Genomic DNA, 24254 nt, shown 5'->3' on the forward strand with positions numbered 1-24254 from the left:
TTGTTGTATTTAGTTAGGTGAGGAGGGCTCCACTGAGCTAGTTTACAGGCATGCCACGATAAAAATGAGTAAATAAATAAATGAACGAACGAACGAACGAACAAACGAACGAACGAACGAACGAACGAACGAACGAACGAACGAATGAATGAATGAATGAATGAATGAATGAATAAATAAATACATAAATAAAATAGAATAAGAGATAAAATTGACAAAAGTAATTATATACAGGATAAAAAGCAGTTTATGGATGCTATATCGTCGTAGTATTGATTCGTTCGCTAAGTTTTTAAAAGTTTTAAAATCAGATGACGCTCTAACAACATCAGGTACCATGAACTCTCCAATTTGCACCGTTTAAAATGTCGAGTACTTCTAAGAAGTTATTCTTTCGATTTACCGCGTCAAAAAGGTTTGTTTTCTTTCTGAAAACGGCATATTACAGTCTTGAAGCGTGAAAACAACATGGCTGCCAATTTGAGATCAGGTAGAGGCAGGAGCCCATACACGAGCTCAACATCGTAATGGGGGTGGGGGTCGGGAAGGGGGCACTTATTGTTTGCTCCTAGCGTGATGCTATATCATCGGGGAAACATCGTAAATGCAAAATTTGTCCCAACGGCCTTTTGTCCTTGATTGTAGCTTAATAATTTATTTTGCAATCGGATATTTGTCACGAGCAATAATTATTGGAATGTTTTTCGTGCTAGTTGTCTGAGTTTTTGTTGAATTGCAAGGTCAGCGAGGCAAGACGTATCTAGAAGGTACGCATTTTCATCAAGAGTTTCTTTTGATCTCGTATATTATGATTCAAATTAATTTTTTTTTCATAGATGTTGTTAATAAAGAAAATTTGCGTTGTCTTTCTCCTCGTAGCAGAGTTTTCGGCAAAAGACACGACTCTCAAGAGCCTCGAGCACGGGCACTGATGCGTACATTTTCAGGTTCAGTGAAAATTCACAGAAATTTCATTCAAAGATAGAGAATACACTGAAAGAGAATATTTATATACATATTATAATTCAGAAAGGTTTCCCATCACTGTGAAAATAATAAGATCAGAGTTTGTGATTAATGGCTTTTCATAATAGCTGACCATGCGTAAACTAGAGTACAATGTACTGGTAGGGGCTTTATTTTTAGCGAAGGCAGTACACAATGCTGCCTAATACTTACAAACTTAATTTATAGCCCGCTGTCACTTAACAAAGACGTTCCCATTTGCACGAACACTGAAATCGTTCAGAACAACGCCAATGGTCCGTCCGTCAGAGCCGTTCGCCGCTCGTCCTTTGCCGTGTAAAAAATTAGAATTTTCAGTTGGAAATTTAGTCGAAGGTATGGCTTATTTAACTAAAATATTTCTGAAATAAAAGCCGAAAGAAAGGTTTAATACCCCCGCCACTCCACCCCAACAACCAGTCATTATTTTAAAGGGAGTGTGCATGTTCACTTCCCAGTGGGGTTAAAACTGATGTCAAAAACCTCACACAGCGTAAACTGAAAAGCTGAAGTATTCGCGGTCGCCATTTTTAAATGACGACTGCGAATACTTTATTTTCCTGCCCTTTTTATTTTCGATGATTCGAGATGCACTTAAGCTGATACACAATAGGTGTATGGCAAATTTTACTTTTTTCGCGTCGCTGAGTACATCGGCGTCGCTTCGCTTCGATAGTCGGTACGCCCATGTACAGGAATTTTCCTGTCGGAGCATGCTGATTCCGGTCAAGATTTCCATCTTTTCCGAAACCTTTTTTACTGGACTAAGCTGTACCTTATAATTTTTCTTTTACGATAATTCTGGTTTTTGACAAGAAATACAGTAAACGGCTCTGCAACACTGGTCATTGTTTTTTTCCAAAAATTACCATCAGAAAGAAGGCGGTTCCGTTTCACTTCCCATCACAACAACTCATTACGCATACAAATTCTGTAAAATTATTCTACAGCGCTCCATACTGTTTGTTCTACTCTATTGCGCTTGCATCCTACTGGGACGTGATGAAGTTGCCTCATTCGCCTTGTTCGGCCTTTGAAAGTTAGCAAAAGTTGGATCATAGACAATATACCATACAAAGTCTTATAACGCGTTTTAATTCTCAACGGCCCCTGTAAGCCAATCAATCTGCAAGCCAATATATACCGCTTGCATTCAAAAGTGATTACATGCTCGCTAGTGAAGCGAACTTGAGCCGCTGCCTGTCAGTTCTACTCGATCGCGCTAGCTTGTATGCAACTGGGTGTGTGGTGCGGAAGTCGCTTGATTGGTTTTGTTCGGCAACTCGCAGAAAGCTAGCATTTTCAAGTTGAGCTTTTGCAACGAAAAAGCAAAGACTAGTCAGGATCGCTCCATGTTTTCACTGGTAGCTGTTCAAGAAAGAAACTAGCGAGGTAAGCCGGTAACGGGTAATTTTACATTATCAAAGTGCTGCAGGCGCGCCAAAACACTTAAAATCTGCGAGAGTCTCAGAAAGGCGTACTTACTACAGCTGTTTTTTAATACCAGGCAAAAGATTAATTTCGCGCGAATTTTTTAAAACGATCTCCAACACTTCTCGTTTCTGGTTATTATGTTTAGGATAAAAAAATATTTATACTGGGCCAAACTTCTATCCGTTCATGCGTGATCATTACTTGTTTACCCTCCCGGTGCTCCTGTCGACCTCGATGTATAAACTAGGGTGAATCAGTGCATTTTTTGTCGGGAGGTATTGGTTTTTTAAGTGCATTTAGGTAAAATTCCCGCTATTTCCGTTTAATAAATTACCGTTTTGGTGCAAAAGGGTTTGTCATAAATTAAGGGGTATCAAATGGTCCCATTTAATTTAAAAGTGCTCCCACAATTTGGCCTTTGCTCGAATTGCTCGCAAAAATTACACGGGTGCTCGCTTGCTCGTGCTCGCCAAAATTTTTGCAACTGCTCGCATGCTCGCATTCTCCTTTGTATTTATTTTTTATGTGATATATCAAACACGAGAAAGAGTGTTTCATCAGATATCCAAACACTGAGAAGTAGGTTGAAAAAACGAGGCGCAGCCGATTTTTTTTAAACGACTTCGAGGTGTTTGGATATCTGATGAAATACACTTTCAGAGTGTTTGATATGGCTTCTCAAATGATCAATAATTCTTGGAGAAATTCAAGGTTAAAGTTGGCAAAATTTTTATGGTAATTAGGATCACAAATCCAAACCACGGTCACGGTAGTGATTTTCTGTTTTCTCTTGATGGATTATTAATGCGTTTGAGAAAAATATATAAACGATAAACAAAAAGGTTGAAACATCCTTGCCTCTGGCTTCAGTCTTTCTTCAACAGTTCAGCCTGTAACTATTGTTCTGTTTTGGAGGTGTCAGCCAGATTATTAGCAATTACTTGGCGCAAAACTCGCTGCTCGCCATCTGTATTTTTCTAAGGTGCTCGCTGCTCGCAAGAAATTTGACAACTGCTCATGCACGCAAAAATAAACACACTGCTCGCATGCTCGCAAATGCTCGCAAAGACTATTCGATACCCCTAAGTTAAGATTAATATTTCGCGCGATTTTTGGTAAACGATTTCCAACACTTCTCGTTTCTGGTTATCATGTTTAGGAATAAAAAGTATTTATACCGGGCCAAACTTTACCCTCCCGGCGTTTCTGACCTCCATGTATAAACTAGGGTGAATTAGTGTATTTTTTTTTTGTGGGGAGGAATTGGTTTTTTTTGCATTGCATTTAAGTAAAGATGAATTTTAAAATCATAACCTGCTGATATTCAGATTAGCAAAATTTGTAAGAACCAGAGTGGGAATCTTTCATTTTTTTTTTTTTTTTTGTTTCGTAAACAAACCGGACTAACCAATGCCTCGAGCAAAGAGCGGTGATGCATGCTCTTCAATACAAGTGCACGCTAAGTTTTAATTTACTCCAAAAACAGCATATAAAAATGACCAAATGACGAATTCTTTTATTCTTAGCCGCTGACCAATTCGTTTGTTGGCTCAAGCCACTCTAAATTTCCCGCCAGCCATTTTTTTGACCAGCATGCCCCTCAACTTGTACTTGATTAATTTCAACATTTCAACATTAATTCATTGAACCGTGCTTCTGTTCCCGAAACAAATCACAAAGAGTTAGAATCGTAGTATATCGGATGCCGGACTGACATTCATCCACTTGTTAATTGTATACAACCAATCTTCTTCTTTGACATCGTCACAATCGTCACCAATGTCATCGGACGAATTTAAGTGACTTGAGCCAATAAACGAACTGGTCAGTGGATACGAAAAAACATGGCGGACAGTGAGTTGGAGAGTTACAATGTGATGGATTTACCTCGTTACATGACAGCTTTGTTGGAACTCTTCCAGTTTTTTTATGACGATAAAATTACCTAGAAGTGTTCAATCTTGCTTCGTAGAGAAATTTAAAAGCGATAGTTATCTCATTTCTTGGTTTGTTGCTAACATTCGTTGACGACATGTTCGATGGAAAATTATATGACCGTGTTGTCGTCTTGTCGAATGTCACAACTTTCACCAAAGAAACTGGATTGCCGCCAAATGTTTTAACAGATTTCACAGATAATGGATGGAACTTTCCGCTTATATGTAGAACAGCCTGTGAGTATGAGCCACTTTTGCAATTTTTATTTCTCTGAACTTTGGCTAAATCGCGTGTTGTGATAAGTGCTCAATTTAGCAAGATAAACTTTTTGCATTGCTCTCAGTAATTAAAGCTTGTGATTGTAATTCATCATATTATAAACGGGAAGGGTCATCGTTTATAACTGGTGAACGAGGAGATTTTGAATGATCTGAATAATTTCTCCAGAACTAACAGCTGCAAGTCTTGTACATATTTGATTTTTTTAAATTGATTTTAATTAATGAAGAGAACAAGGCTTTAAAATTTGCAAGACATGTTTCGGCAACTCCTGTGCCATCGTCAGTTTACGAATGGAATTACATTGATGAACAATATATAGCGAAAAATTAGAATAACAATGGTATGATACAACAACTACTTATACAAAGAAAGATTAAGATTTACATGAAACAATATATTGTTCATCAATGTAATGGTTATACGGTACTCTTCAATCCGAGTTGAAATAAAGCTTTACTACTACTTCTACTACCACCACAAAATTCATGATTCTCGCCACTGGGTTTCAAGCACAGCCCGGGGTGCAAAAAGTTTGAAGCAGAAAATTTTAAGAAAGTTAAATTTCTCCGTTCGTATTTCATATTTATTTCTAATACTTGCCAAGAGAAGTTGGTGGGAGACTTATCTCCACGAAGGCAATAAAGCAACATTTCTAACTAATTTGTTAGACGAAAATTGAATATGAGGATCTTCTAGAAAGTCGCTCTTAATTAGGATAGTATCGCTTAGTGGTAAACCTTAACCTCTTTTCTGATGTGACAGCAGGGAAGTTAAGGGTTCTAAGCGAATAAATCTTCTTTTTGAATTTTTTTTTCAATATTCTGTTTCTGTCACATCCCAATGCATTTCTTTAAGTTTGCCTTCCTTCAATTTCTGAAGTTCTACACTGTCTATCCGCAACGAAAGACAAAATTGCAGTTCAACTTGTCTCCGAAAATCAAACGAGTCAATTTATATGCAGCAATGTGCACATTAATGTGTAAGGCTATAGATTGGATTTGTTACTCATGATAATCATCCAAAATGACAAAAAATCTAAGAAAAGCAACTTCAATCTCATTAATATTCCCAAAGAGAAAGGAAAGAAAGAAAGAAAGAAAGCAAATCGCAACTGTGAAGGAGGTTTGGAAATGTGATCACAAATACCATAAAATTTGGTCATCTTTTGCTTTCAATTTCCCCAGGAATTATTAATGCATTGAGAAGCAATATCAAACAGTTTCATCTGATTACCAAACACCTTGAGGTCTGATTGAAATAACTTGGTTGTTGTCACTCCAGCGATTCGTAAAGAACACAGTCTCTTGTACTGATGTTTCCAGACCTCTAATTAACTTCAACTTGTCTGTCAACGCCGTGAGAACTTCATACTGCCTTCGAATTACTGGAACGATAGTTTCTACTGTAGTTTGGTGAACTTTAACTTGAACTTTCTTGCACCTTAAAACTTAAACTTGACTTGCACTTGATTAACTTCTTGAACTTGCTTACGACTTGTGACTTAACTTTTTGAACTTGCTTACGACTTGTGACTTGTGACGAAAAAACTAAAACAGTTTGACTTTTTACTTGATTTGCACTGTCGCGTGCCCTGTCGTGATTGGCAAGAGCGCGCGCAATTTAAATTACGCGCTTTCTAGAAACTTCTAGACAGTTCTACGAAAGACTAAAAACAAATTACTTACGGAAAACTGTTACTTAAATACAGCTGTAAGCCGATTCCTAAAATAAATTATCGGCTTTTCTCAAACAAATAACAACTTGATAAAACGAAAGCAATATAAACAAATGCAGTAACTGTCCAGTTTCTTGCGGTAGCTACAGCTGTGCCTTGTTTAGTCAACCTACTGACTTGGTGTTTGGAATCTGATGAAACACCCCTCTCATGCTTGATCTGTAACATCCACCTAGAGGTCGCCATATTCATAATTGACAATGTTACAATAATATTATTCTTCTTTTGCCTAACAGCATCATGTCAAAGACAAACTATGAGAAAGTACCAGATCATGAAAGTGATAACGAGCAACCCGAGCATCCTCTGGTTAGTGCGAGTGTGTTTTCACTTGTGACATTCTGGTGGATGAACAGCCTTTTTAAAGCTGGACGCCAGCGATCACTAGAGGAGTCTGACATATTTCCTCTTCACAAAGATGATAGGACACGTGACCTTACAGAGAACCTTCAAAAGCAGTGGAATGATGATGTTATGAGAAGTCGCAAAAAAGGGAAGCAAGCAAAGCTATGGAAAAGCGTTTTGAAGTCGATTCCTTGGAAGGAGTTTTCCTTTTATTGGTGTCTTCTGTTGTTCTATTCAGCAGGGAGGATTATCCAGCCTCTGTTGCTTGGAACGCTGATAGAACTGCTTATGGCCTCTGAAAAAGACCGTAAGATGGCCTTCATTGTGGCGGCCATTTTACCTCTCTGTGGACTAATGGCTGCCTTTTCCCATTTTCTTACTTGCAAATTTGAGGTGCTGGGAATAAGACTTTGTAGTGCTGTCAAAGGAATAGTTTTCCTTAAGGTGAGAGAATTTTTCTGAGCTGTCACTTGTTCACTGCTAGATGAATCCCTTATAGGCAGTGAAGGTAATAATAATAGACTCGCTATTAGGTAGTGAGTCCCTAATATGTAGTGTAGTGTAATGATTACCTAATGGGTAATGATTCATGAATTTTCTTCGCCTCCCCCTCCTTTCCTCTTCTCCCCACTACTCCCCCTCCCTTTGTAGTGCTGTCAAAGGAATTATAGTTTTCTTCAAGGTGAGTGTAATTTCTTCAGCTGTCACTCACTAACTGCAGTCTGCTTCATGAAGTCCCTGATAGGTAGTGTAGATCCAGCTGATAATTCATCAATTTTTCCTTGCCCCTACCCCCATTCCCCTTCTCACCCACTGCATGATGAATCCTGGATAGGTACATGTGTAGCATGTTTGGATAAGTAGTAACAATTAGAATGGACTGATTGTAAAATGACCCCTTGTTTCCCTCCCCCCTCCCCTCCACCTGAAGAGGCTATGGATTAAAGCAGCTGCACATAATTAAGGTAACATTTGTGGTTTTTATCTCTTTTGTAGATTCCACTACTTAGTCAGTCGAAATTACAGGAGATTGGGACCGGTCAGGTGATCGACCTCATATCCAATGATGTCAAGAGGATTGAGATGGCTCCAAAATTTCTATCTATAGCCTCGCTATCAATAATTGAAGTCCCGATTACCATTGGTTTGCTCTTGCATTTAATTGGCTGGCAAGTGATAATGTCAATTCTTGTTGTACTGACGGCCGTCCCATGCATATTTATATTGTCGCATGTCTGCGCCATTCTGCGTCGCAAAACTGCGGATAAGTCAGACCAACGTATTTCACTTATGAATGAGCTTGTGACTGCTATCCGTGCGGTGAAAGCAAATGCGTGGGAAGACAACTACAGAGAGAGAGTGCACGAAATGAGAGGGTAAGTGTTGTGGAGGGCTCAAGTAAGGCTACCCCACAGGGAGGGAGGGTGGGGTGTGAAAACTCAAAAGGAGTAGTGAGCGAAATGCAAGCAAGCTAGCAATGGCAGTCTGAAACCAGTTGTCCCTGAATATTCCTGAGGGCACCCCCTCATGCAACTTTGCAGATGGACCGCCGGGCTGAGTATCATTTACTCTAAATTAAATTTAAGACAGGGGCTGGTCAGACCAGCCCCTGTCTCAAATTTAATTTAGAGCAAATGATATTCAGCCACAAATTATTAAAAACAAAAAAGAAAGAACCATTAAAAATTGCTAGATCTTGCTGGTTTTTTCTTTGCAAAAACAACCATCAAACAATATGATGGTCGCTATTTCCGACTGGAGATGGTATAATGGCTGTCATATACCATGTCTGCTAAGCCAATCAAAACTCTGGAATTGCATTATCCAATGACCATGTTTTTAATAATTTTCAATACATTCCTTTGCAGATCCAGTTCAATACTGAGAATAAAAATGTTGCCTCCCACCCCCCAAGCTGCTTAGTGTTTTCAGGTGTATTGTCTTTTGACAGAAACCCATGCCCCCGAGCTGCTCTCTCATACTAAGTCTTGAGCCCCGTCTAGACGAGCAATTTTTATGTCGCAATTTTTATTTGCCCGTGTAGATGATGAAAAATGACCAATTTTTATGTGACAACTGCATTTGCTGAAAAGCTGGCGTGTTAGTTTTTATGTGGCAAATAAAAATTGCCACATAAAAAAATTGTCCATGTAGACGAGATGCCACATATAATGTGACAATTTTTTTAACGTCTGGCCCGTCTTCTGACTTTTGCCATCTTGCTTTTTGCCTTTCCATGGACATCTCTGCTGTGCGAAATTATTACTGACGCAAATTGACAACAAATATTTGTCAAGCTATCTACACGGACAAATAAAAATTGCCACATAAAAATTGCTCGTGTAGACGGGGCTTTAGACTCAATCCTTTCCCAAGTAGATTTATTTTTTGTCGGGAGGGGAGGGGTGGGGTGGGCGTTTTTTTACTCTTTGGGTTTTCAGGGTGGGCGCTTATTGGAGGTGGGTGTTTATTTGAAGGTGGGCACTTAATCAAATAAATACGGTACTCGAGATAGGGTTGACTTCAGGAATTAATACAGATAGAGGCCTCTAGACATGGGCTCTTGCTTTGAGGCCTACCCTAGTCGACACTAATGTTCTGTTTTATGGTTCCAGGGCTGAAACTTCCATCATACGCACGAAAAACATACCTTTGTCAGTGCTTGAGTGTTTGACTTTAATCACAGGTCCTGTGGCGTTGTTTTTATCTATTATGACCTTTATTCTCACCGGCAAACATGTATCTCCAGGAAAAACATTCATGCTTCTCTCTTTCCTGAACACGCTGCGGACTTCCGTGTTGATGTGGATGACATGTGCGATCTCAACGCTTCTTGAATCATTTGTGTCTCTGAAACGGGTGGAAACATTTTTACAGCTAAAGAATTTACCTTTTCTTGAAAATGAGCAGGATTGTAGGATTACGGATGTCGACTATGAGCTCACGAAGAGTGATGACTGTGGTTCACCTCTGATATTCCTGAGGGAATCCTCATTTGGTGACAAAGAAATGCACCAGGATGTAGAAAAGCCACCATTGGAAGGGTCACGAAAAGCACTTGTGGTGTCAGGCTTGACATACAAACTGACAGATCCCGTCGATAAAACCATCCTTGAAAACGTTAGCATTGAAATGGCAGACAAGAGTTTGACTGTGATCACCGGTCAGGTGGGAAGTGGAAAATCGACGCTACTTGCTTCAATTGTGAAGGAGATCGAATTATCCAGCGGGAAGATCAACTACACAGGAAGTATTGCTTATGTTTCGCAGTGCGCCTGGGTTTTCTCAGGGACTATTCAAGAGAACATTCTGTTTGGAAATGCCTATGACGAACGAAAATTTGCACGAGTGGTTGAGGCATGTGCTCTTAAAGAGGACTTGAAAAGACTGCCCAACGGTGTTCTGACATTTGTTGGCGAACGAGGCGTAGTGCTAAGTGGAGGTCAACGTGCTCGTGTCAGCTTAGCACGCGCGGTTTACGCGGATGCAGATATATATCTATTGGATGATCCTTTGAGTGCTGTTGATGTCAAGGTTGGCGAACACATATTTAACCATTGTGTTCGTCAATTGCTAAGAGATAAGATCACCGTTATGGCCTCTTACAACGAAAACCACATGAAGATCGCAGATCAAGTGATCGTGTTGGAGGAGGGCTCGGTGCTGGGGAAGGGCGTTTACTCTGAGCTGAAAGACAGCAACATCTTGAATGTCATCTTAGATGCCTCCCACAAGACACGCGAAGAGAGGGAAGAACTCGAGTACCCTAGCCAGGGCCATGCAGACCACACTAGCTCTACTCCAGGTGATGGCGACCTTGTTGAGCACCTGGAACTCTCAAAGGAGGAAAGAGTCGTCGGTTCCGTTACTTCGAAACTGTACTGGGATTACTTTAGGGCTGCGTTGCCCTCTGGTGTCATAATCCTTGTATTTGCTTTTTTCCTCCTCACACAAGGTCAGTAGTACTCCAGAATTGAGAATGATGTACTTATCAGTAAGTGACACAGGCATACTCGGAAAAAAATACGAGTGCTCCTATCAGGAGTCGAACCTAAGACCTTCCGATAACAAGTTCGGATGCTCTACCACTGAGATACAGGAGACGCGTGGGAACTAAGGCCATTAAACTAGGTTCATGGGACAAACATCCGGCATACTACCCCTTTGCACATATGCCACACATTGACATTCCAATCCTAGCAGTATGCAGGATGTTTGTCCCATGAACCTAGTTTAATGGTCTTAGTTCCCACGAGTCTCCTGTAGCTCAGTGGTAGAGCATCCGAACTAGTAATCGGAAGGTCTTAGGTTTGACTCCTGATAGGATCACTCGGAAATTTTTCCGAGTATGCCTGTGTCATTTACTGATAAATACACCATTCTCATTTATTCACCAGGCTTAACATATTCCATCATATTATTTCCATTACTCTAGAATTGTTGTCATTTCTGGCTTCAGCGCCCGTCCACCACCCCTCCCCCCCCTTCCTTCCTCCCCCCTTCTTCCCCTTTCAAGTATCACATACATATCATCTCGAGTGCTTATTTGCTTGCTTACTTGCTTATTTGTTTCTCCTTTTACAGCGATCATGGTTGCTCCGGACGCATTTCTCTCCAGATACACTTTAATGTCCTTCGTGGATCAACAAAAAAGGAGGAACATTGTGATCTATGGTTCTCTGGCATCTGCAGCTTTTCTTTTCCCCATTATCAGAGCGTATACGTTCTTTCAAATCTCCATCAGAGCATCAGAAAAGCTCCATGATAAAATGGTAAACAGCGTGCTCCAAGCACCGGTCCTGTTTTTTGACACCAACCCAGCGGGTCGAATTCTAAACAGATTCTCCGAGGACATGGGCTCATTAGATGAACTGTTACCGAAAGTGTTCCTCGCGGCTATCCAGTTTTTATTGCTGTTGTGCTCTGCTGCTTTGATTCCCACGATTACCAATCCTTGGGTAACCCTTGCTCTAGCCCCTGTGTTAGTGTTGTTTTACTATATCATACAGTACTACCTAAATACGTCGCGTGAATTAAAGAGGCTAGAGTCCATCCACCGCAGTCCAGTGTTTGCACACCTCACTGAGACGATCGACGGATTGGATACAATTCGGACGCGACGAATGGAGAAGCATTTCATTGAGAAATTATACAGGTGAGAGAGCCGCAAAGATTGAGCAGTATAAAGTGTTTTTATGTCCACAAACATCAGAGAGGTTTTCGATTAAGTGTCAGACGCAAACAGAGCAATATGCCAATCAGAACTCAAAGCAATGCATGTAACCGGGGCCAAGCGCGGGAAAACGTGTGCGAGCACTGCGCCTTGGTTTCGCTTTCCATTGGTTAATTGAGAAAATGGTGCGAACTTCTTTAACCAATCACAGAGTGCAAGAGAACAAAAGTTTATGTTACATGTTTCGGTCATTTACGCTCGGAAATTGTAATCATGAAGGAATAGATGAGTTAATAATCATCATCATTTTCGTGCTATTGTATTCACCTCAGTGTCGGTGGCCAGTGATGGATATTTACCTCGCCCCGAAAATGCGCGCTGGTGTATTTTCCATGTAGAGCGGTTTTCAATTGAGTGTCCTAAAGCCAAAACAAAAGTTATTACACTGGCCAATCACAACAAAAGTAAAAGCGCAGTGAACCAATCCAAACTCGAAGTAAAAACGTGTAACCGGCGCCAAGCGCGGGAAAACGCGTGCGAGCAAGTCACGATTGGTTTTGGGTTTGTTTCTCACTGGCTGAGAAAATGGTGCGAGTTTTATTAACCAATCACAGAGCGTAGTAAATCAAAACCAAAGCAAACGCGCAATAAGTTTCAACACCCCACTAAAAACTGCTCCATTTGTGCAACTTCCACAGGGTTCAAGATGATCACACTCGCCATCTCACCTTGGTAGTGTCCAGTGCTCGGTGGCTCAGCTTCAGGACCGATTTTCTTTCATCGTTATTTGTTGCTTCAGTGGCAATTAGTTCCGTTGCTCTTTCAGGAAATGCAGGTAAATTGCATGTTAGCTTCCTGTGCCATATTTCATAATTAATTACTATCCAAGATGCATTTGTTATTGTCCAACCGCGTTATTCACGGAATATTTCTGACCAATGGTTGGTTAGTTAGTGGGTTGGTCACTTTGTTGCTTAGTTGTGTCAGTTGGGTGGATGGTCGGTTGGTCGGTGGGTTGGCTGGTTAGTGTCTTGGTTGATAAGTTGATTGGTTGATTAGATGGTTGGTTAATTGATTGATTGATTGATTGATTGGTTGGTTCATTGATGGGTTAATTAGTTGGTTAGTTAGTTGGTTAATTGATGGGTTGATTGGTTGGTTAGTTGATTAGTTAATTGATGGATCGATTGATTGGTTGGTTGGTTAGTTGTTTGATTGATGGGTCAATTGGTTGGTTGGTTGATTGATTGATTGATTGAGTGATTGGTTGGTTGATTGATTGATCGATTGATTGATTAGTTGGTTGGTTGATAGATGGGTCAATTGGTTGATTGATTGATTGATTGATTGATTGATTGATTGATTGATTGATTGATTGATTGATTGATTGATTGATTGGTTGGTTGGTTGGTTGGTTGATTGATGAGTCAATTGGTTGGTATGTTGATTAGTTGATTGTTTGGGTGGTTGGATGGTTGGCCAGCTGGTCGGTTTGTTGATCGGTCAATCAGTCGGTTGATCGGTTGGTGTGGTGGACCTCCCTTCTCCTCAGACGAACCAACCAAGATTTCCAAATTCCAGTTTAACAACATAATCCGAGGCCACAGCTTTTTTGACCAGATGTAGTTATGCTAAAGTAAAATAAATAAATCACTTTATTTAACTGTCACCCGTGTTGAACAAAGTCGTATTATTCAGACGCCGAACCTTTTATGAGCCGAACTTTTTTAGAATTTTCCCGACCCAAATCAATATAATTGCGCCTGTTGATTCAGACGCCGAACTTTTCATGCGCCAAATGCAATTGCAATTTGCCATAATAAGAGAAGAAAATTATCCAAAAATTCGAAATGTTTTTTTGGCATTCGTGAAATTTCAGCCAAGCTTATTGAGTCGATTTTGCTTTTCTACCATGTTTCCCGTTTGAATCAATTATCTGTGAGAAAAAAATCAAAGGGAATTAACAATTAGAAGATGCGTTGAAGAATCCTGAGTTTTGAGGATTAAGCGTTTCGAGGCGAGCATGAAGATAACGTTTTTCTGTCGCCCAGTTCTGTTTTGAATTCGGATAAAACCCGTTGGAATTTAACTCATTCAGGCATCGAACTTTTCATGTACATAAGGGACCGTTCATTTTTTATGAGCATGGGGGGGCTGGTGGGATTTGGTTAATTGCCACTACGAAACTGTATGACCCCCCCCTAGCATGCAATTTTTTTCCACATGGCCCCCCCCCCCAAGCAGAAACTATTTTTTTCTGATGACCCCCCCCCCCCCCTCCCGCCCAACCAGAAACAAATCATACTCCTAACTTTAACAAAACGCTTATGTACTGCTTATAATTAAACGTAAAATTATTGTTACTGTGATTTCTTTACAGTACTATTAAAAAGTTACCGTTCTCTGCTTAGGTAAAGATTTCTCTTGTTTAAAAAAAACGTTTTATAGATAGCAACACGTTTACGGCAACGGCAAACCCTAAATTTCCATTTAGATTCTCAAGGGAACTATAAAAATTAATCAAGCAAATAGTTAACGTGAAATTACTCCCCTTCGAGTAGAAACAATTAATACACGTACAGATCTGACTAACAAAATACGGATCGAAGCATACCAATCAACGATTACGAGTCATATTAAACAGAAAAAAACAGCGGACACACAGATATCAGGCGCGTAGGCAAGGGTTAGATAGGGGTGTTCGTTGAGCCCCAAATCTTGCTGAGCGCCGGAGGCGTTGTTACTAGGGGGGTCCGGGGGCATGCTCCCCCGGAAATTTTTGAAAATCTAGGTTCCCAGAAACCTCGTTTCCTGCATTTTGAGACCCATTTTAGGCAAATCACAAATTTGTTTTACAGCAGCTTTGTGAGCTATATTCATCATTTCTACGGCATAATTGTTTCAACTTAAACAAGAAAGTTCAATGTACATTCCGCGCCCTGTCGAGTTCTGATAGCTATTCGATCTGCTGATAGTCATACACCAAGCTGGTAAACTGCATCATTCTCGGGTGTAGGCCTTCGAACAAATTGACTATCTCGTCAAGATTGACAGGCATATCATATTTGATATGCATTAGAACCAGGGCGGACATTCTACTCTCTCGCATGGTACACCTCATGTAGTTGTTCAACCTCCTCATTGTGCTTTTTCTTCCGCGATTATTTCGAAACCCCCCCCCCCCCCCCCTCCTACACACCTGGATATTAAAGTACTGCTATTAAAAATGACAGTTACAAGCTTTTCTGAAGATGGCCTACGGCTCAGATTTACCGTCAACTGAAGTCACCAACAACAGTTCTATTATTAAAACTAATCTGGATGTTCACACTAGGCATACTACTGAGTCTACTGATACTCCTGGGTTCAAATAATTTACTAATCAACAGTCTTTATAAAAGTGAGTACTATTAAACAGAACATTAAACAATCTATTGATATAGTTCTGAGTACAACCACTTTGTAGAAAACTACTCCCCCACGGATGATTCAATATTGAGACTGTTACGTTTTTATATTAATTTGAACTTGTACAAACAAAGGTGTCTACTTCAGTCTATATTCATTATTGCTTTTCCAACAGATATGCTTCATTTCCTCAGTTGTTGTTAACATAAAATGCAGATTTCGACCTCAGTATGTAAAACAAATTAAAATCGCAGTAAAACCCATTAGGAAAATCGCATTAAATAAAATTGAAATAACATTCAATTTCTTCATCTGTTTCTGTGTTGAGCCACTTTCAATTTCTCCTACGAGCCAATTATTGCTGGTGACCCCCCCTCTTTCACTCAATTTTTTTTTGGTAGCCCCCCCCCCCTTTAGTGCCATTTTTTTTCTCGTGGCCCCCCCCCTAAATCCCACCAGCCCCCCCATGCTCATAAAAAATGAACGGTTCCTTAATAACAAGGTATTAGGTTCGGCTCATGAAAAGTTCCGCTTCTGAAGTGGGCCTTAACTCGTTCTTTTACTTTATTTCTCATAGCTCTTATCGGTCTTTCCTTGGCCTATGTGGTGGAATCTATAAACAAGTGCCAATTTGCTATAAGGCAGTTTTCTGACGTTGAAAACTTTATGACGTCAGTAGAACGAGTAAAAGCCTACATCGCCTTGGAATCTGAACCAGGATACGCGATTAAAACCATGCCACACACGAACTGGCCACGTGATGGCAACGTGTCCTTCAGAAATGTCTGCATGAGGTATTATGCCGGCGGCCCACTAGTGCTCAAAGGTTTGACCTTTGACATTCCAGCCAGGACCAAGATAGGAATTGTGGGCAGAACAGGGGATGGAAAGACCTCAATAGTTGCAGCACTTCTACGCATGCCCGAAGCAGAGGGGGATCTACAAGTAGACGGAGTTCGTCTGAACAGCGTTCAACTGCAAGAGACAAGACGATGCATGTCAGTGCTTACTCAAACACCCGTCCTCTTCAGTGGGTTGTTGAGGAGAAATCTTGATCCTTTGGACATGTACGAAGATTGTGACCTTTGGAATGCTTTGGATGACGTCAGCATGAAATCGTTTGTAGAAAACCTCGAGGGAAAGCTGAATTATCAGTTAACCGAGGGGGGCGGAAATCTGAGTGTCGGTGAAAGGCAACTACTCTGCTTGGCACGCACTTTGTTGCAGCGTAGCAAGATCGTTATCTTGGATGAGCCTACAGCGCACGTGGATCCAAATACTGAGCGAACCATCTGGAATACAGTCCACGACAAACTGAAGAATTCCACGGTGATAATCATAGCCCATAGATTGAACACTATCATGGACTGTGATCTGATTTTAGTGTTAAGGAATGGAAATGTAGCTGAGTTAGACAGCCTGTCTACTCTCCTAGCCAACCAAGAGAGCATGTTCTACAGTATGGCTCATTCTCAAAATCTAGTGTAACATTTTCCTGCATTCTTTATCCAAAATTTAGAACATTAACAATGCTGTTTAACCTAAGAAAAATTTCAAGGAGCCCACAAGGCCAAAAGCTGACACGTTAGGAGCCCAACATGTGAAGCGTTAGGTGCCGCTGCAAAACATTTAGGCGCCCAAAGCATTTTCTTGGGCGCCCCAGGCTCCTGGGCCCCTGTTATGAAGCAGCCTTGATTTACAAGGTGACCTTAGCTGACCTTTACTGTGAAACCAATGACGTGAACACGTAGCGTGTAAAGTCTGCAGATGATCACGAGTGTTCCAGATAACTTTCCAGGTTAGGGTGTTAATAAAATGAGGAATTTTCGGGGGTTAATAGCTGTGGCTCTCTCCAAATCTTCTCAAGTTTACCATTTATTTTGTCGGGTCAGGAAGAAAGCTCTCTCGGGTTTTTGACCTGAGATCTCTCTCTTATCTGGAACACTGGATCACTAGTTTTGTAATAAAGAACATAAGCAGCATTATTACCAATGAGAATACCAATCTGACAGTGCTAAAGTATTTTTGAATTGGTTCATTACCTTGGCGGCATGGTCTTTAATCAAAATTTGTAGTTTTGTAGATTTGTAATAGTTTTATATTTCTATCATTTCGATGTGTGTGATTTTTTTAGTATTTCTAGAATTTTTAACATTGTAAATAGGGCTTCCGTTGATAACAGAATTTTTGTTTTTTGATAATTACTGAAGGAACTTCCGACGGAACATCTATACAATAATTGCTCTTCGGCAAATTTGAGGTGAGGTATGCTATGACGACAGATAGGCTGCTAACAGGTGGTCGAAACTCTCATTAAGTAAAGATTGTCTAAGTGCAAGTGCTTTTGAAAGACTACAATATAACTACGTATTAAATCCAGAGCCATCTGACAATTTTGAATACAAAATGAACTGAAAGCAAGGCCGAGAATTGATATCATTGTAGAAACCAAGTTTTGGGTTTATTACAAGATAGTTGATATTTCGGCTCTGTTACAGAGTCATAATCATGTAATGATATTTCACAAGAGGCGACTTAAAGGGCCCTAGTCAGCCACACCTTTGTTTTTGTTTATATGCGAGAGTTTGGCTGTTATGTTTTATTCGGAGCATGTCGAAAATATGGACGAAATCACTGTGAAACTACTAAAGATAATGAAACATACCTTCAGGAACACAACTTACAATAAAGCAATAAGATTTCACTTCACCATGCAATATCAATAATTTTGATAGCATCAAAAATGGCGGTGGCTGACTAGGGTCCTTTAAATATCATAGACGTGTTAATACCATGTAATATAACTAGAATACTTGGTAATCAGAGGAACAGTATGCCATGCATATGGTCATCTTAAAACTTAACCTCTGTCCATTCTCGATCCCAGAGCCGCTCGGCTTTGACTACGTCAGGCATGCGCAAAAGGGACGAGCTCTGGAGTAGAGAATGAGCCTCTGTCTTGTTGAAAATGCTGTACGGTTTACGTTGGATTGACAAGAAAAGATCCAAAATCTCGCGTCAGAAATTGACCAGAATCGTTTATTCCATTTCTTCCTTAAAGGGGAAGTATCATGGTTTTTTTTTTTTTTTTTTATCTTTTGTTCAAAATGATGAAATAAGACCTTCAATCACCTGCCAAATAATTCTAGAATGACGAGAGGAACGAAATCAACTCAATTCTTAAAAGGAAGAACTCGTGATCTGTTCTGGCGCATTTTGGAAACAAAAATGCGAGAACTTGAAAAGCATTAGCGTAATATTTTTCAAGTTTCAATCCATACCGGCCTACTCTGCCCCTTGCCAGAGGCACTAATCGACAGTTTTTTTGCACTGAGGTGATAATTTATAACAAACTTGAAAATTATTTCGTTGCTTCTGCCGACAGACAAACATTTTTGGGTTTTGAAATGACAGCCAATTTGCATGATACTTCCCCTTTAAGATTAATAGCAATATGCATAGTTTGCTTTTGGTTCTAGATTTTATTCTTAGCCTTTAATTTAGTGATATCGAGTAGCTTTTAAATGTAGGGTAGGGTATTCTCTGTGCTTTGTAGGTTACAGTAAATCTAAAGCCTCAATTTTTTTTCAGGCTTTCTTTTAGCCAAGTCCAAGCAACAACCGTGGACGATAATCCTGCTGGTATACGTTGGATCAATTGTTGATCTGATCGGCTTAACAAAGACAAATGATAAAAGAAGCAGAGACCGATACAACGTAGAATTACGGTTTAAAGGTTACTATATTTCGGCTGGCCAAACCAGCCTTCTTCAGGTATAATGAAAATTTACATTGGGACATACGCTTATATAGCTGACAAATATTTGCGCAATAGCGGAACTACGTTAAACTAAATTGATTGACAGTATAAAATATGAAGCAAATGAAATAATAATAACAAAGAATAAAAAATAATAAAAGGAAAAAAGCTAGTACATTTCTTCGCGATTCTCCACATGGCCTTAATATTCCAGTTTTGGAGCAGTTTCCGATCTGACAAAAAGTGGCCGTTTCAATGTACATGTATATCGCTGTTGTAATGTATTCCCCAGGGGGAATAGTAAGGTAATTTGCCTTGGTTCACTTTCACTGAGTCATGCCAAAATCTCATTGGTCAGTGCATCTCTCTAGGGCGGACACCCTCGGTCCCAGATTTACTGTCCGCCTTAGAGAGAGTTCATGTAAACTGGTACCCGAGCATCAAAACTGAAACCAGTGCTTTATTACTTTAATTACTGCGTACAATGTAGTTATGACGGGCCGGCCGTGTCTCTTTTATATATTCCTTACGGAATCCAACACAGTTCATACACACTTTGAACATTTGTGAATCAACCTCAACAAAACTCGTTTGTGTCGTTTGTTATTTGACAGTACGTGGGGTCAGGGTTCATAAACCCCATTCACTACGAAAAAAAACTTTGTAATGCTGCACTGTTGTTGCGTTGCAAGTCTGGCATCTCAGTTGTTGTATAAATGACGGGAAAAGTGACTTTAATATTGTATTAAGACATATTGTAAGGTCTGGTATATTTTATTAAAACCACTGTTATCAGATTGCGCTAATTTTTCGGAACTTTGCATGTTATAAAATTTCAAAAACATCCGGTGTCCGCTTTGAGAGGTTTTTTGAACCAACATGTTGGAAAAAAGTGTCCGCTGTCCGCCTTATCCCGCCTTAGAGAGAGTTCAGTTACAGGGTGTCCGCTGAGAGAGAGTTGACTGTATCGCCTTCAGTCGATGCTCTTTAGAAAAAACATTCCATTTTGTCGTGCGTCTGTACTCTGATAACGCACAGATGACATCAAAACCTGGTGAGAGCAAAGAAGTACACTAAGAGACACAGACGAGTACCCTGGTCCCAGAGGTTTTTCTCGATTTTTCCCCGCGTGAGAGAGCCGCGAAGCGGCCAACGCGAGCGGGGAAAAATCGAGAAAAACCTCTGGGACCAGGGTAGCAGACGAGTAGCGTGACTGATGTTCTCACCGCGTTTTGACGCCCCGTGCGTTATCAGAGTACCTCAAGTGTATTTAGGCTTCCGGCTTGCCTTATAGTTTGGCATATTTTTATTTGGAGGGAGGGGAAGCAGTTGTTCAATGTTGAAACTTGGCAGACGGTTTGTTATCGGTACCCTTATTAATCCTCCATATCAAATTTAAGTCACGTGATCTGAAACGACTTATAACAGTTATTCTCTTTACGCAAGAATGTGGCACAGAAAGCTACATTATACCAGACTTATTTGTTGCTTATTCGTTGGCCCCTAGCAAGCGGTCAATCAAGGAAAATAGGTCACGTGAGTCGATAAATGTCCAAATATGTTAGACAACTGTAATTGGTTTGAACCTAGGAGTCATGTTATAAGTACGTTATGATGATTACGAAAGGCCATTTGTTACTGTGAACCTCACTATGAAAGCGAGGCTAGGTGCAAAACTTTCCATATGAAAATTAGTTTTGTTTGCATAAAGCGGTTTTCAATTGAGTGTCGTAAAACCAAAACCAAAGTAATTACTCTGGCCAATCACAACAGAGATAAACAACACAACGAGACAATCAGAATTCAAAGCAAATAGATGTAACCGGCGCCAAGGGCGGGAAAACACGTCCGAGCAAGACAGAATTGGTTTTGGTTTGGATTCCCATTGGTTGAGAAAGTGGCATGAGTTTTATCAACCAATCACAGAGCGTAGTAATGCAAAACAAACCAAAGCAAAGACGCAATTACTTTCGACACTCAATTGAAAACCGCTCTATAAATGAAAACTAGTTTCATAACAAAAACTTTGCACTTAGCCTCGCTTTCATAATGAGGTTCAAAGTAACTCGGAAATGGTTTATTTACGTACTTATGTTAAACGAGAAGTTCCGCTATAAAAGAGTGGACCCCTAGCTCCTTCATGTCACACCTTTGTGGGTATGATGCGAATTTAGACGCTGTTTAGTTAGTTTTGTTTGTTGTTAGTTTTGTTAGTCTTTTATTTATCAAGAGCTAGGGAGATTAGAGGATCTCAAGATCTCTTTTACGTGGGTGTCTCGATCTTTTAATGATAAATAACCAAGCCTTAAGTTACTCGTGATTGTCGGAGTTTTCACTGTACAGTGAAAGTTTACTTGGCAACGAAAATTTTGCCTGTTTTGGTTTGTCTGGTAGTCGCCAAAACAGTTTGCAAAACTTTTTGCAAAACTTTTTTTGTACTCTAGACTTTGTTGTTTGTCTGGTTGGACTCTAGACTTTGATCACGTACGCCAGTCATCACTGGCCAATCAATTAAGTCATTCGTGCGTCTACTACTCTAATCACAAATTCCGCTACACCAATTAAAACGTACGTTTTACATTGTTCATTGCATAAATGAGCAATAAACTGTAACTTATGACCAGTTGCTCTGCTGGCTGGACTCTAGACCTTGATCACGTGCGCCGGTCATCACCGGCCAATCAATTAAGTCATTCATGCGTCTACATTCTAATCGCAAACTCCGCTACACCAATTGAAACGTACGTTTTACACTGTTCATTGTATAAACGCGCAATAAACTAAAACTGAAGTTCAGTTGCTCGGCGGGCTGGGCCCAGTTGCTCGAAGCGCTTAAGCATGGTTAGCGCTAACCATTGGTTAAGAGGTATTAAAAACTATAGGTTGTCATGGCATTTAACCCGGGTTAGCGCTAACCATGCTTCGAGCAACTGGGCCCTGGACTCTAGACTTTGATCACGTGCGCCGGTCATTACCGGCCAATCAATGAAGTCATTCGTGCGTCTGTATTCTAATCACAAGCTCCACTACACCAATCAAAATGTAAGTTTTACACTGTTTATTGTATAAATGAGCAATTAACGTTCGGTGTATTTTTTTTCTGTCGTTTCGAAACTCTGAGTAGGTTCTACGAAGATGGCCGTGAAAGGCTCTGTCGTTTTCTCGCTTTTGCGTCGTTCGAAACACGTTATCCACGCTCAAGTAAGCTCCTCGTACGAGATAAAGAATAAATGCACCGAATTTTTAGCAAAGAAATCTCAACATAAATGAATATTCGTCTCTTTCGCCCGCAGGCAGTTCCAAGTAGTCGATTCCTGTCACTCGGATCTCTTAAATTCCGGGATGTAAGCTTTAATTTCCTATTGCTGAAATATATCTGTTTTCTGCTGTTTCATAACTTGAATGTCTTCACAGTTATTAAATAAAGTAATCAGGAAAGTAATTAATACGTGTCTTTGTACTTTTTCGTTTCAGGTTGTACGCCCAGGACGTCAGGTTTGTATAATTTTATTCAATTTTTCTTTAGGCGTCTTAGAGCCTGTAAGTGAGATTTAAACTTTTAAACAGACAAAAGAATCCTGGTATCTAGGGATTTAAACTTTAAAACGAACAAAAGACTTCTGATATCGAAAGCGTTGCCCTGAATCCGTTGTTCTGTGAATATTTAATGGCTATGCTTATTTGGTTTCACATACTCGTGAGCTAACCCAGCCCAAAACGTTAAATTGTTAAACGAATTCGCGTTTTTTAAACATCGTCGCGATTATTCCAACTCCCCTTACATGGCAAATGTAGAAATTTCCTAGAGTTGCATTTTGGGAGACCGCACCCAAGCCGTAATCTTTGCACTGAAAAGTTTGAGTACAGTTGAAAGTTTGCTAAGTGACGTCACAAAAACTCTGGCTTCGGCGACTATGCGAACTCAAGCATGAATTGCTTTCACTCATAAACCAAAGCTAGAAATGAGCACCAGCTAAGATTTGCGAGAAATGACGAGTTTATGTGGCTTCTTTATCTTTGTACATTCGTACATGAACATGAGTTTTCATGTTTAAGATGAATTCTAGTCCGCCCTGCGCAGAATACTGATAGTAAGCTCCAAAGCTCTGTTCCTCTTACCACCGCACGCTTCCCTCCAAAGACATTTATTGCCGTCTTTCTTTTTTACTGCTTTATTACATATACTTTGAACATTTAACAGAATATCGAAGTGTGAATTTTAAAAATGCCCTGAAATGAACTGAACCGTATCAATGTTTGCGTCCCTTTAACAATGGAATGCCAGGAATGTATGGAATGTAAACACAACGCAAACAAAATGGCGGTCAGGCTTCTTTTTCCTCGGAAACTGTACCCGTATTTATCTTGTGACGAGAAGGCCAAGGAAAGTCATCGAAACTTTTCATTTGCCAGATCAAGAAAGATCCTTAACGAATCTCGACTGGCGTAATTTGAGGGTTAATTAGGCTTCGCGAAGGTCGTGATGTTAATGGATCGCAAGAAGGAAAAAAAATTGCCCGGCAAGGCGAGGGTCAGATGCTGAAGCCGATACATCGACCGTCCCATAGTTTATGACTCGAATCAATTTCTGTATCCATACATTTCGTAAATAAAGTAAATAAATAAATTATTTTCCTTCTTAGCGGATAAACAAGGATGCCAAAAGATGAAAACCATAGTGATCAGAGGTGGCTGGGCCACATTGTACATTGTACAGCTCAGTAACTGCACAAAACCCACTCACTTATTTGCATCTCATTCAATGAGAATATGTACAGAATGCATTGTTATCTGCCGCGCTCTTTAAAGGACGCCGGAATAGTAAGACCTTTATCACTCGGCGGCCATATTGAGTCTCGGGGGAATAAAAAGCTTTGTTTTCGCACGGCAAGCCTCGGCCAGAAGGTCAGAAGTGAAGCGGTATTATGCAAAGTAGAGGGCTACTGTACAGTTACTCCGTTGATTATTATTATCTTTTTTTTAACCAAATGTTTTCACAGAGGAGACACAAACAGTAAGTAAACTCAACCAAAATGGTTTGCCATAAAGCCTCAGAGTAATGTGAGGAGATTATTGCGTATATTGCGAGACTATTGCGTATGAAGATCAACAGTTCCAATGGCGCGTGAACCTCTAAACCGTGCCTTCAATATGCTAATTAATGTCAACATTCAA

At 40.2% G+C, this 24254-nt stretch overlaps 2 protein-coding genes across 4 annotated transcripts in view; both read left to right on the forward strand.

Moving 5' to 3' along the window:
• The first annotated feature begins 1989 nt into the window (after positions 1–1989).
• On the forward strand, positions 1990–18918 carry LOC146459005 (ATP-binding cassette sub-family C member 4-like). Of its 2 annotated transcripts, none has more exons than XM_085089841.1 (8): positions 1990–2397; positions 6631–7183; positions 7736–8115; positions 9355–10694; positions 11324–11894; positions 12611–12747; positions 15898–17868; positions 18101–18918. In XM_085089841.1, exons 2-7 carry the CDS (start codon positions 6635–6637, stop codon positions 16806–16808), a joined length of 3888 nt encoding a protein of 1295 aa, XP_084945967.1. In that variant the 5' UTR covers positions 1990–2397; positions 6631–6634; the 3' UTR covers positions 16809–17868; positions 18101–18918. The 2 variants fall into 2 exon arrangements, with proteins under 2 accessions (XP_084945967.1, XP_084945965.1); XM_085089839.1 differs by lacking the exon at positions 1990–2397 and adding an exon at positions 4124–4613.
• Positions 18919–22174: 3256 nt separating this feature from the next.
• The window catches only part of LOC146459006 (uncharacterized), a 16510-nt gene continuing 14430 nt past the window's right edge, over positions 22175–24254 (forward strand). The window contains exons 1-3 of one of the 2 annotated variants that reach the window (XM_085089873.1): positions 22175–22280; positions 22373–22423; positions 22554–22574. In XM_085089873.1, coding sequence (XP_084945999.1) covers positions 22215–22280; positions 22373–22423; positions 22554–22574 — 138 coding nt within the window. In that variant the 5' untranslated portion in view covers positions 22175–22214. The remainder of the gene's footprint in view (positions 22281–22372; positions 22424–22553; positions 22575–24254) is intronic. The other variant, XM_085089874.1, reaches the window with a different exon arrangement.

Source organism: Pavona decussata, unplaced genomic scaffold, assembly GCF_977016875.1.
Source record: "Pavona decussata unplaced genomic scaffold, jaPavDecu1.1 SCAFFOLD_223, whole genome shotgun sequence".
Classification (NCBI taxonomy): domain Eukaryota; kingdom Metazoa; phylum Cnidaria; class Anthozoa; order Scleractinia; family Agariciidae; genus Pavona; species Pavona decussata.

Bases quoted from the DNA above. Each gene is read 5' to 3' on its own strand.
- LOC146459005 (XM_085089841.1), top strand. From the start codon at position 6,635: ATGTCAAAGACAAACTATGAGAAAGTACCAGATCATGAAAGTGATAAC. The intron at 7,184-7,735 runs GTGAGAGAATTT...TCTCTTTTGTAG, and splicing joins AAGGAATAGTTTTCCTTAAG to ATTCCACTACTTAGTCAGTC. The intron at 11,895-12,610 runs GTGAGAGAGCCG...CAACTTCCACAG, and splicing joins TTCATTGAGAAATTATACAG to GGTTCAAGATGATCACACTC.